This window comes from Cololabis saira, chromosome 8 (genome assembly GCF_033807715.1).
Source record: "Cololabis saira isolate AMF1-May2022 chromosome 8, fColSai1.1, whole genome shotgun sequence".
Classification (NCBI taxonomy): domain Eukaryota; kingdom Metazoa; phylum Chordata; class Actinopteri; order Beloniformes; family Belonidae; genus Cololabis; species Cololabis saira.
Window position 1 is genome coordinate 25,339,757 of NC_084594.1, and position 13,563 is coordinate 25,353,319.

The window sequence follows — 13,563 nt, forward strand, 5'->3', positions numbered from 1 at the left end:
CGAGTCAATAGCAGCATTAGACCCAAAGATAATTGAAAATATAGATTTCAGATGGCGGCCATTTTGAATTCCAATATGGCGGACATGAAGGGAGAATTCCGAGTGGCTCAATATCTGAAAATGTTTGCCATATATCAATGTACATTTGTGCCAAATTTTATGCTTGTATCACAAAATGCACAATCCTTTTGAAATTTTGAGCTAAACCGCCCCACTATAAGTGTTAGAAGTGTCTTGCTTCTTGCTGAAATAATGAAGGCGCCAGGAGTCAAGGATGATGATATCGCACAAAAGATCCAGAACGCAAACAAATATATACTGGAGCAGCTTCATGAGATTCAGAGTTTGACGCACTGCATGCATTTTCAAGTTTTTTCTACAGCAAGAAAAAAAAAAAACCTATCAGCATTTCACACCTGCTGTGTATGTGTAAATAATATTTATGCCTGAAGTCATGATATGCAAATATTACCAATATAATCAACAGATTTAGCAGCAGCTTTTTCAGTTATGGCTGATGCCTGTAAGAAAAAAGAAAAAGAATAGGGAAAAGGTTAAAATCACTTGTTACATAAAGTTTAGAAGATGAGTCTTCTAAAGGTAAAGATTGCAATGACTGTCATGACTGCAATGAGTGTCACTACGGTCAAATTATTTTAAATGATTCTGTGCTTATGCATTGCAAACTTAGCTATACAAAATAACTCATTTTAAAGGCAAGTAGGGTTGCAGCTTTAACATAACCTTGCTCCAGAGTAATGTTAAAAATATATTAAACACATTCCTCAGTTTAACCTGGTGTCCCTGTCCCTGTCAGAAACAGGGTCGTTATCTCAACATAATTAATAAGAAAACATCCACATCGGATGGTTCTCACTTACTAATACGATGGACATTACCCTGTAGTCTCCCCTCAAGTTTAACAAGACAATGTCACTTGTTTTACATTGAACACCAGAGCAAATAGTCCAACATTATTAAAATTTGTTCTGAATGAGTATGCTCTGTCATGACTAGAAAAACTTAGTAATATATTTGCATTGGCATAATAGTTCCCTTTCCTCTGCCAGGGATTCCATCCCATTAGAAGCCATTATGGCTCTGTCACAACATGTCTCTCAGAAACAAGCACACACATACAAGCAGAGTCATCTATCAAGCACTTCACAGGCTATTACACTTACAGCTATTTTCCAGAAGACCTTACCTCAATCTAAAACTGATCTATTTGCTTTTTGCTGGACATGCTGGTGTCCTATGTGTGACTACCGCAGGATAGGAAGGTCTGTTTTTTCTCCTATAGTGAGGCTTACTTTACTTTCATTCTTATCAAATTTGTCCAAACATTTCATCTTCTATGTAGACCAAACCAGTTTTGTTGTTTGTTTTTTTTCAACCATGCTGTAAATATTTTTATTTATGCTGTATAGCTACATTTAGGCTTCATTTTAACCTGGAGATTGACTCGTTTTTGGAGCCAGACCCCCATTGGTCAGTCAAAGAACTGCAATTTTTTTCAATTCTGGGATAGCGTCAATATGGATGTTGGGATGACGAAGCTTGAGAACGGCATGCAGTTTTCTCTCCAGTAAAAAAACTACTCCACTCTAATGGAAAATGTAATTAAATATAATATATGAAAAGATATACCAGGCGTGAATTGCAAGATATTGATCTTGCCAAGTGTTGCACCACATTTGACATTTACGCTGGACAAGTCATTCCTGTATTTAAGCATAAAGCACAGCAAGACATTTCATGAGAAGAACATAAATGCAGCCAAAATCCAAATACATTTTTCTCCTTTATACTGTAAATCATTTTAAGCTGCAAACATACCGACGTTTGCCCTCACCTCTTATGCGTCAAGCTTGTGGAGGATCTACAGCATGATGAATGTGTACTCATAAATATCTGACTTTATTAACTGTGTAAGTGTTTTTATAATTTTATATCCGAAGGAAAATGTGCAGTTTCACAGCTGACTTCCTGTGTTTTAACAGGTCACAAGAATAATTTGATAAAACAACCAACAACACATACTGTCAAGGTATTTGGCAAGGTATTCTTTTATATAAAATGTAATGAATGTATCTGTTGAAAACTTCCACAAGTGTTATAGAAAGGCCAAATTAAAACCCAAATATACATTTCATGGGAGGCTATAGTTAAAGGAAAACTGGTCCTTGAAAGACTGAACATTATATGCTATATGTATATGTTTGCCAATACCTCTACGGCTGTTGTGACTTGGGTTAGAAAGGCATGCGATATGGTTCACTTATATACAGTAAATAGTATTATTACTGCTTATTCAAAGAAAAACAACCTTTCACACTGCCATTCCTGTGCATTGGTGTTTATGCTAATATGCTCAATATGCTAAAAGAGGTGCAGAAAGACAAAGAAGGCCATACAGGAACAGGCGTGAGGTGAGGAGGCGCTTCATTGTTCCAGTCAAGAAGAAAAATACACGTAAACAGCTCTCTCTAATAAATCACACAGATCTCTCCTTTTAGCCACAAATTTTCAAATTTTCAAAATCATTGAAAAGGATTACTTGTTGCCGTAGCAACAGTGGAACCACACTAGAGTTTGTGCTACTCCCTCTTAACAATCTTGTTGCCTCATGCATAGTAGCCGGTTCATCCCTCAAACACTGCAGAGGACTTTCATTCAACAATACGACAATCAATAATGCTAACCAGTCAATTAAATTCCAGATTCTTTATAAAGTCTATGTCCTGCAGAGATCTTTTGTCTCACCCTTATCAGTTTTTCCCATATTGTCTATCTAAATAGTTTTTAAGTATGTCACTGATATCTTTTAACATTTTGAGCTTCAACTTAACTTGCTATGATTTGATTTATGAACATATTCAAGTGGATGTGTAAAATGTAGATGTTTTTATAATCAACTCTTTAGAAGAAGAATGTCCTGAAGTGGGTAATCTATTTTTCTAGACATGTCAGCAGTGTATCTATTTCAAAAGTCCCTCAAAGTTTAAGTGACAGGGAAGCTTTACACTGTAGTTTATTTTGTTGTTTGTTATTTTGTTTGAAAGCTTCCACTCAGCTAAGAAACTTTCTGATACCAATTTGCTTTGTGCACCGTCTGCGTTCATGTAAATTTGCTAATCCACTAACATACTTCCCTTCCTGATGCTTTCAAATTAATTGAATGGCTTCCCCTTCATTCTTGAGATTTAGTTCATGAGTGATGCACTCAATTCACAAACTGCCTGTTCTAAGTGGAGGAAGCAAAAAAAACAAGGTATAAAAAAGTCTGCTTCTTTCGGCTTTTACCTTCGTAGGAGTTACTACAGTGGATCATCGTGTGATGTGTTTCACATTAAACCGACTGAAAATTAAAATATTTACTGATATTTTATATCAATTATGCCCCAGATACAATAGAATATTGGTACAGAAGCCTGCTATTGAGTATTCATACTTCGAATGGCATTCTCGTACTATACAGTACTGCTATTGGATAGTCACGTTGTTACAGGACACAGCAATCTCCTTGCTGTAATTTACACACTGAAAATGGTACGTTTTGACAAAGGCTATGACTGTGAACAGAAGAAAGTGTCCATGCTTTTATCCTGAGTTGCATGACAAATCTGCAAACAAACCACTTTCCCATGCAGACTACTTTTTGTTGTTGTTGTTGTTGTTGTTTTTGCAAGTCCCCCATCCCTGCATCCCCCTTGGCTCTGCACTGCTAAGGTGGCTGAAAAATAAAAACAAGCCAGAGAGGCTTTTCCATCATGCACCAGCTTTTATTCTGTAGAACTGACACTGGGCCTTGGAGATAGTTCTGGTTATGTAAGTCTACATGATAAAGCTAGAGGCCATACACATTTACAGTATTCGACATTCAAATAAAGAATAAGGATATATTTAATTACATAACCCTTTTTCAACACAATGACCAAGTTTTGAACTCTATTTTTTTTCTCAATATCCTATTCTCGAACTATCAGTGCCACAATTTCTGCCAGGCATCTAATTTCACTTATCTGCAGCTCTCGAAATGCCACCAATCTAGTATGACAACAGCTAAGTGGTATAAGACATCAAGAGGTCGATTACAAGGGCCGCTGTAAAGTCAGCATGACATTGCCGCTCGCTGTAATGAGGTCAGTCCTGAGCCAGAGTGTTTGAAAGTGTAGTCTGCAGCTGAGAACTGTAATGACAACAATGATTTCTAATTTACTGTCAAAGTCAAAGCACAGGTGGCAAAAAAGAAACACAAAAAACTCATAGTAACTCTTCATAGTACATGTATTGCTCTATATTAACAGTTTTGTACAGTTTAGGATGGAAAACAGAAAACCCAGGTTATCTTTAATGTGTGTGTTTGTAAAGTTGACAAAGATGTAATTGACTAATCGACTTCACCTCCCTCCCTGCTCTAACTCTGTACCTCTGCCTCCACTTCAATACAAACACCCAAATACATTTCCAAGCCTGGTTTGGTTTGTGTGCAAGTAAGGTTAAATCAATCACACCAGTAACAGATTGAGTTTACAAAACCAGCGCTGCTCTGTGTTGTGCCATTTAAGTTTTCCAATGTGGATTTCTTGAGGCATCACTTTGATCCAAACTATTGCTGCTTCTTTTATTGTTTTATCTCTTATAGTAGCCTATCAAGTATGGAGCATGAGGTTCTGTGGCTAAGCTCTAACTCTTTTGTGTTCCTGCAAATCATAAATATCTCAATTATTGCAGTGGATGATGTGATGCACCAAAGTACTAATATGCAGTACAGGGCTATACTGCTGAGTTTCCAAACCTTATTGAGTTGGATAACAAAATACTATATAAGTATAGTTTGGCAGGGCCATCACACTTATCATAAACCATTTAAAAACCCTGTGCCTTGTAATAATGTGATACTGGTGGTACTAAAAATGTAACCTGGAAGTTATATTATTGGTGCTTGGGTGAAAACAATAAGGATCATGGGAAGTCAGGAAAAAAACGAAATCCCAGGACACAGTTTTTCAAAGTAAAACAGGAAGCAGGTCACAAGCACAAGACCAAAACTAAAGAGGTAAGCAAAACACAAGAAATAAAACTCAAAACCCTACAGGAAACTCTAAACCATGACACTCTGAGCTGTATCAAAAGGCAATACAATCATATACTTACTTCATCTACATCTATACTTAATATATTAATAATAATAGTATATTAATAATAATAGTATTAATTTAATATAGTAAGCTTCGTTGAATGCTTCTAATGTAATGATTTTTTTTTTGTCATAAAATTGTTGGCATGGATGTCTCTGCAAACCAATTAGGTATGATTAGCATCGTACTCAACCATACCTTCATATACTGTAGCTTTTGTATAAATAGAAGTGTTGCATGCAGATATCAGCCTTTTGCTCATAACACACCTACTTTCTGAATGACAAGTGGGGACTCTTCAAGATCAACTTTTATGTTCTCAAAACAACCAAGAAAACGAATGTCAGTGTCTTCCCGTTATTTGAAGCATTATCAAATGTCACTATTTCTTAGATAACCAAAATTACTTCCAAAAGATCAACCGGTTAAAGTTCAAGCTTTAGCTGAAGGGCAAACGGTGGATTTTCGTCATCAAATTGCAATCGAATCAACAAAACCCTCCACTGTGAGACGTTTCAAAAGTCAACTATGATGGCTTGTGATGGGCACTTATACAATATATGCACTTGTACAATATACAAAAAAGGTGGTGAAAATAATCACTACCTTTTTGGTAGAAACTGCAGACTGCACCTTCAGTGGGTAAACAGAGATAACGGAATTGAAAGCAAAGCAGGGATGTTACAGAGATGTAGACAGATATGGAGAGCAAAGGAAAGAGAGCAGATGTGGCCTTTGGGCTGAAACTGCTGAATCACCATGTCTCTTTTCATAACTTCATCACACTCGAACCTGGAGCCCTTTCTCCGGAGTCACATACAGAATGCCTAACATGACAAAAGAGGAGACATTCTGTGAAAAAATAAATAAACCCAAAGAAGCATCACAAAGAAATCCAGAGAAATTGATAAAAGAGAGATTCCCTTCTTCCTCTCTTTTTGGCAACACTCCCACTGTCTTGACACCACCTTGAAAAGTCCTTAAGGACACTGCCTCTTCTCTCCTCTATCATGAGGAGCTTGGGTCAGTTACATAAGAACTACATGAGGCCACCCAACGGCACGTCCTAGTATAAAATTGCTTGATGACGGACACCGTTTTAGCTTTCAGATGTATTGCTGAACCTTTTTTTGTGGCACAGTTACAGGACCCTGTCACAGTGGCACTTTTGATACAAGAGGATGAGCAATCACGAGGGAGAAAAATCCAGATGCCTGTGGTTGCTTATGTAACAGCCAGGCGAAATGTAACACGACATGCTTGTCATTGGTTATTGTATTCCATTTATATTAATATGTCCAGTCCTCCCCAGTTTGTACTGAATGCCAAATACGTATTTAATCCTAAACTGACTCTTTGAAGATATAAAATGCATACTTATGCAGAAAAGACATTTAAATGTAATATTATTCATGGACATTAAGAGAAGAGAAATAAAAGAAGAAACAGTAACAGAAGATAGATGCCTCATTCCTACTCATGAACATGATTTATCTCATTGACTTGTCACAGACAGGTGGAAATGACCAGTACCAGTTTCATCTTTCCATCAGTCTCCTCAGACATCATTTTGAAGTTTATGGGTGTGTATTTAAAATAGTATTTGTTTGTGTTATAATGTTAGATTGCTAACGTCTGGTATTTGGTGACACTACTTGATTTAAACATGTTACTATTTGGTTATAACTCTATCCACCATTTCAAACAATCTGTGTCCAGAACCTCTCTCTGGTCAAGGCTATATTGGCAGAGCTGACTCCGCCCAACCCCAATTAATACAAAAAAATTGGTAAATGATTGGAGCTAATAAGTCTGGAAGTCAGTTGGCACTTCCAGACTTATGGCACTTTACCTAAGATATCACACGCAAGCTTTATAAGCTCATCCTAGGTCACATATGGTGCTCACCAACAATACGGTCATAGATTAGCATGAAGTGAGGAACCGTTTTGGATGGAAGGTGAAACATCTGTTCAAGGGGAAGGAGAACTGTACCCTAGATGACTGCGAATCTACACCATCATGGTACCATACATCCATCCTGATTGCATCTGTCCATTCATCCTCGTTTGTTGCCAAATAGGCATCTTAAACGAAGGTTGTCGGGACATGAATCAAGCTCTGATGGAACCCACAACTCGGACTCTGCAGATGATCCAAGGTAAGGCAAGGCAAGTTTATTTCTAAAGTGCAATTCAACAACAAGGTGATTGAAAGTTGTTTACAAAAACAGTGAAGCATAGATAAAATAGTGTCTTTTAAGACGCAATTTTCCTGTATAAAGGGACTGTTGTGTTGGGTGTTGGGAAGGGAACCCCCTCCAAAGAGTCTGCTTAATGGCACTAGTAGTAGTGGTGGTTATTTAAGGAACTACATATTTTGGCACTTTTGAAACCAAGTGTAGCCCCTTGAGATATGTGTTTACAAGTTCAACAACACATTTTTACATAATCAATGCTGATGCACAGACTTATTTGAAACAATTGCCTCTAAAGCCACTGATCTTTTCTCTTAAAAAATAAAATCCGTCTGCCCGATGAGAACTGCAATGATGTAACAGCTTCCTTCAGATTACAGCTACATCCAAAATCAAAGGACAAGGTGTGGCCTCTCATGTCTGATTGATCGACTCACAGGAGTATTACTGATGCAGTATTTCCAGTTTGACTTTCTATTTACCAGGTTATATTACTGAAACCCTCAATACCGCTCCCTCCTGAGAGGAAAATCAATAACATTTAACCAAATGCCTCTCTGGTCCAGAAGCCCAAAGGAAAGCTCCATGTGCAATCACTTACAAAAGAACACTTCTTTTGAGCTCTCAAGATGAAAAGCCAGCAAAAAAAATAAAAAATAAAAAATTGTTTATATTTGACATTATGTTTGCCATTTACCATCACACAAGTTTCTCATCTCCTGCAACTATTTCTGTACTACATGGCTTTAAGAAAAACTTATTAAAAAGCTGCTTCTTCATAGACTTAATATATACCAGTAATTAAAATGTATTGACACAACCTCTTCAAACTTCCAACTGCCCTTTTCTCACAAATGTCGATCAATGACAACCTGTACTTTGTAAAAACCTCAAAACATCACGAGTCAAGCCACAACATTAGAGGCCGATTCAAACAATTTCGAACGACAATTATAAATAAAAATGAAAGCCGCAACAAACCACAGCGGTTCTCTAAAACAGGTCCGCAGAGTGTGCAGAAATAAATGTGTTAACAGGCTCCGTAGAGCTCTCTGGTGCATTAAAACATACATCCAAAAGCCCCACATGTATTTTCATTAATGTATAGAAATGAATAATTGGATGCAGTTTCTACTGCATTATAACCCTGATTCTATACAGTCACTGCAGATTTTACGAAAGAAGGATTACATACTGTACAGTAAAACCCTGCATTCAAAGGCATATTTTATTAATTGAAACCAAACTGTCTCACATTCTGGAATTGCCACATCATGGGTGGCAGCCCTCCAGTCATAACCTACCAAAACAATCGCAGCAGGACATACAGGATTATTATTACTTAAAGCGGCCATAAGGTTCTATCTGTACAGTGTAGTTGAAAATCAATAGTCATACATGCATCAACGCATGCATAATAGACCCTTACCTAAATCTTTCTAATCCAGTTTCTTCAATTGAGCCATTACTTCTTTGTTGTATGACAGTAAATACAGGTGGGGATTAAACATGTACAGTTGGTAGTACCTATGCACGCTAAAGTGTATTATCACCTGCACTAACAAGTCAGGATCCCAAGACCCTCAAGACAAAGTGCATTTGCAGTACAAGCTTGCTCCAAAATCAATCAAACATATCTCACAGCCCTCATTAGCAGGCAGAGTTTGGTGAGTTATTACTGAACTGCACCTCTTCACATCTTTCATTACCCTAGGCAGGATCGTCGTCAACGCTGGAGTTTGGCAGTTTGGAGTTGATAAGTGGTTTAAATCATGATCTACTTATTTCCTTGAAGATTGCCCTGAAGATTGCCACCATATCACATCAGAAAACGCCTTTCATTTTAAGTGTGGCACTAAACAATAATTGCCCCATCACAACACGATGCAGCCATTAAAGTGAAAAGGTCAGAAATGTGTTATGCGCCAGCCACTTTTTCAGCAGACGATCCAGTGAAAGGTGGACGAGATAAAGCCATACGTCTAGGATGACAGCGCAAAGTAGCTGTCCAATCGATCATCAACATCGACGGGAATGGAAAACAATCATGGCCTGAAAATTTGATTTGCACAGAGACAGAACCCAGGGAGTGAGATAACAACAATATTAAAAGGCTGAAATATTACCTTTCACTTGCAGGGAAAATGTTTGTTAGTTACTTTTTGGCAGCAGTTTTGCTGAGAGAATGGACAACATTTAAATAAAAGGTTGAGAATTTCACTTTTGTGTGTGTGAAGCTACCTCATTGGATCATGTTTGTTTATTTTGATTTCATTAAGGATTGCTACAATCAATAAACATGTACTTTTAATGTAGTGCAAATCAGAATCAGGCCAAATGCACCCACACTTAATTAAAGCTTTTTTCACAGTAAATTATACTCCTTCTGGTTAACTGTGAAACAAATATGTTACATGCCAAACCTGAGGAGCCTTCCAAAAATCAAACAGTGTGCCCTTTTCACTCTGGAGTAAAAAAGTAACAACAGTGCCAGTTTCCCATCAGACATTTGGAGATCATTAAAGTAATCACCCTCTGACTTACCACTCATGCTGGGGCTCGTCAATGACCAACAGGATCTTGAACTTCTTGGACAGGGAAGGTGAGGCAGCCGACTGCTCGACAAACCCGGCGGCGGCGGTGGCCGTCTGTTTGACCACGTTGGTGATGGAGCTGAAGGAGCTGAAGAAGCCAGACGAACCACTGGAGGAGGATGAAGAGGAAGACTGGGCCTGTTGAGGTTGCTGAGCCAACTGGGTCGGATGCCGTTCCTGTGCAGCAGGGGAGCTGACTGGCACCTGGGAAGGTGAAGGAGTCTTGGTTGGGGATTGGGCAGGGACAGGAGCAGGAGCTGCACCCTGCTGGGAAGGGGAGGATGCGGTGGGGGGTGGAGGAGCGGGCGGGTCAGGCCTCTGGAGGTCTGTCATGTAGCCATTGGGCAAGTTGGACATGAAGCTGCTGTCAGAGAGACGGCGCCGGAGGAAGTTCATGATTGAAGGCTAAAGACGGGTCTCTCAGAAGGTCTGTTTATGTCTTGGTTTCCAGGGATGAATGAAGTGAAAGCAGAGTTGGACTGGATCAGAGGTTAGATGAATGACAGAGCAAGCAAATCAGTCCAAATGGTCAAGGGATGTAGAGCTGCTGCTGTGTTGAAGGGATGGAGACCAGAAAGGGAGGAAAGGATGGATAAAGCGATGGAAACACCTCTCGTCCAGTCTTCAAGAGACAGCTCCCGAAAGTGCAGCGAAGCCAGAAGAAAGCAGCGTGTATGTGGTGTTCCACCTCCTCAGCCTCACGCCTCCAAATGCGTGTACGTGACGTGTGAGAGTGTGTATTTGCAGGAAAGAGAGAGGTGAGGTGTCGCCCCCTTTGGTGAGCTGTTGGCTGTCTCCCCCTCTACTCTGCCTTTCCTGCCTGCTAGGCTTTTGCAAGCTGAATGCACTGAAGAGATGCTGCCGTCTGCTTATCTCACCCTTTCATTTGCTCGCGCTTCCTCTGTCCTTGTCCTCTCAGTCACTCACTCACTCACTCACACGCTCACTCACTCAGCATGCTTGCAGCCTGCCTCCCCCTCCCCTTTCTGTCCTCCTCTCTCCAATCACCATCCTCCTACATCACAAACGATGTTCAAGTGTCGTGCTGCAACATTGTAGTGCCGAGTGCCGTGTGCAACCAGTGGAGGGGGTTTCCTACAAGCGTGCATAAGGTGGAGTCCACAGATGGAAACACCAGCCATCCTGCACCGCAAGCCCAGCCCTCAATCTCCTGCCTCACATCCATCTCTCTAGCAACTGCTCTTCATGTTGCACCTTCATCCTTAGTTTTATGTGTTCCCCCCTTCCAATCTGAATCAAGGTTGTAATATACTCTTTTTACATAAATGAGTCGGTGAAAATTCACAAAAGAGAAAAAAAATTAATTCGAACAGTGTCTGCTACAATTATAACTGCTGAAATGAGAGAAATTAAAATTATAAACTGTAGATTTCAACAATAATCTGGCTCTGGAATATTATTATGAAGGACAAGATGTTTAAATCAGCATGTTTTCTGAGCAATACGAGATACTAGACGGATTTAGGACAATGCAAGAAAACTACACACTTTAAAAATCCAGCATAAATGGTGTTATTCTGGACATGAAGGAGATCCTCTGCATTCCACATGTTAAAATGTTGGCTGTTAGTTTTCAACCATGATGTCTACTTGCGAGTTTACCATCATCACCTACCGATGCTGGGTGTGACATCTTCAGCATCATTGTTGCCAGGCAACAAGCACAATGCCCCAGTCATTCATGATCTGTACGGATTTCAACCAAGTCTATCCCAGCTACATATCCAACTCTCCAATAGATTGTAAAATCATGTTCATTTAACTTTGACATTGTTATCCAGCAAATTTATGCTGCAATAATATAATAATTTCCTTTTGGTGATGAATAAAATATTTTTCTATTCAATCAATGTCACTGCTGTCTCTGAGGCAGGGCTCATATCTGGTGGATATTTATCCTGGGCTCTGAAAAAAAGTTTCTCTCTCTCTTAAAAAAGAAAACATTTCAACAGTTGTTCTCCTTGGTTCTCGTATCCTGACAGAAGTTTATTAAAAGTACAGATGATAAAACATGGTGCTGGTACCAGATTCCTTTAAATACATGCACATGCATAATAGAGGCATACATCAATATAAACATGCAATTTTCCAAAAACACTAGAAAGAAAACAATATTTGACATATCTGATTTATTTTTAATAAAATATATGGTTTCAATTGTATAAAAGAAAAAAACAAAAAACGATTTTATATGCCATTCACACCATCTCTTAAGAATGTCTAATTATTTATGCAGTAGAAGCCACTTCAGGACAATCAATCTGATGACTCTTTATATCCAGCCAAATTTTTTTTTGGCACGTCTCAGTTTTCTCTGTGACCATACTAATGAAGACGGTAGAGAGATACACTCATACCTCTTACATAAATTAATATGTAGACTTTAAGTTTACGAATGCACACTATTTCGTACATATTATATGATTTAGCCTTTGGGTTTCCTTTTCTCCAGCACTCGATATTCATAAACAAACATCTCTTGTCTGAGCCTGGCTTCATTATGTATTCACTATGTGAGAGTATGAAAAGAGCATAATAACCAAACACCATCTGCAGAAGCAGTCTGCATCTGCGCTGTCTGCTGCTTTAAGCCTAACTTCACAAAACCGCCCGAAGATGATGGGAGAAAGAGAGAGAGGGAAGATTATTCAAGCAGGAAGAAAATCCCACACACATCTGAGCCACATTAACAAGGGCAGTGTGGCATTAAAAGACTATGGTAGAGGAAAATGTAGCACTATAGTACAATACCCTCATTTTAACTTCATTTCTAGAAAATCCCAGTGTTCATTTTGGACAAATGTTGTTCGAGTGCTGATCATTGGAAATGGATTCCCTAACCTTTTTTCTGGCAATAACTCAAAAGGAAAAACATGAATTTATATTTTTTTTAAACAACTGCAGGCACATACAAGAAATTATAACAATTTGCGACATGCCCGTCCCCTTGGGTTCCCCCCACTTGACTCTTGTGGCTCAGCCCTCCCTCCCTGGCTATTGAAGGGACTGGTGATGTGGTGTTGAGGGACCGCCGGACCGGGCTACCTCCCGGGTCTTGCAGGCTAGTGCCCTCCCTGGATTCTGGGCTGGTCTGCTTTCCATGGTGGCCCTTTGCCTTAGTTTACCTTTGTCCGTTGCATTTGTGGAGATCTGCTGCATGACACTGACCCATCACACCAGTACCGACCAGATATGCACCCTGAAGTTCCGGTTGTTGCTGTCTTGTTGCGTGTTTGTCATCTCCAACTAGTGCTGGAAATCAACATCACTGCTTTACACCTTCCTGCTCCACTGATTTGGCTCTGATATGAATTAGGAGGGTTACATTCAACATCACAACACCACTGCAGTATCAAACACCCACCACATCCATCACTGTCTTCTGTCTTTGTTTCATTTCCGTGTGTCTTCCTGTCTGTCTTTAGTCCTCTCCGACAGTATCTGGCTCAGGTCCCAATGAAGTTTGCGAGATCAGATCAATTCTTTTTGCCAATCTTGACACTAACCCACCATATATATTCAGACAGTTGTAAAGAAGAAGACGAAGAAAAACATAGTTTTTTGTTTTAAATATGAGAAATTGAAGCAATTTGCAGGTACGAATTAA

The 13,563-nt window shown here is 39.2% G+C and overlaps 1 protein-coding gene across 1 annotated transcript in view; it reads right to left on the minus strand.

The window, feature by feature from the left end:
* syn2b (synapsin IIb) overlaps positions 1-10,886 on the minus strand; it is an 81,238-nt gene extending 70,352 nt beyond the window's left edge. Inside the window, exon 1 of the mRNA XM_061727403.1 lies at positions 9,886-10,886. Within this exon, the coding sequence (XP_061583387.1) occupies positions 9,886-10,331 (446 nt within the window). The 5' untranslated portion in view covers positions 10,332-10,886. The remainder of the gene's footprint in view (positions 1-9,885) is intronic.
* Positions 10,887-13,563: the final 2,677 nt, after the last annotated feature.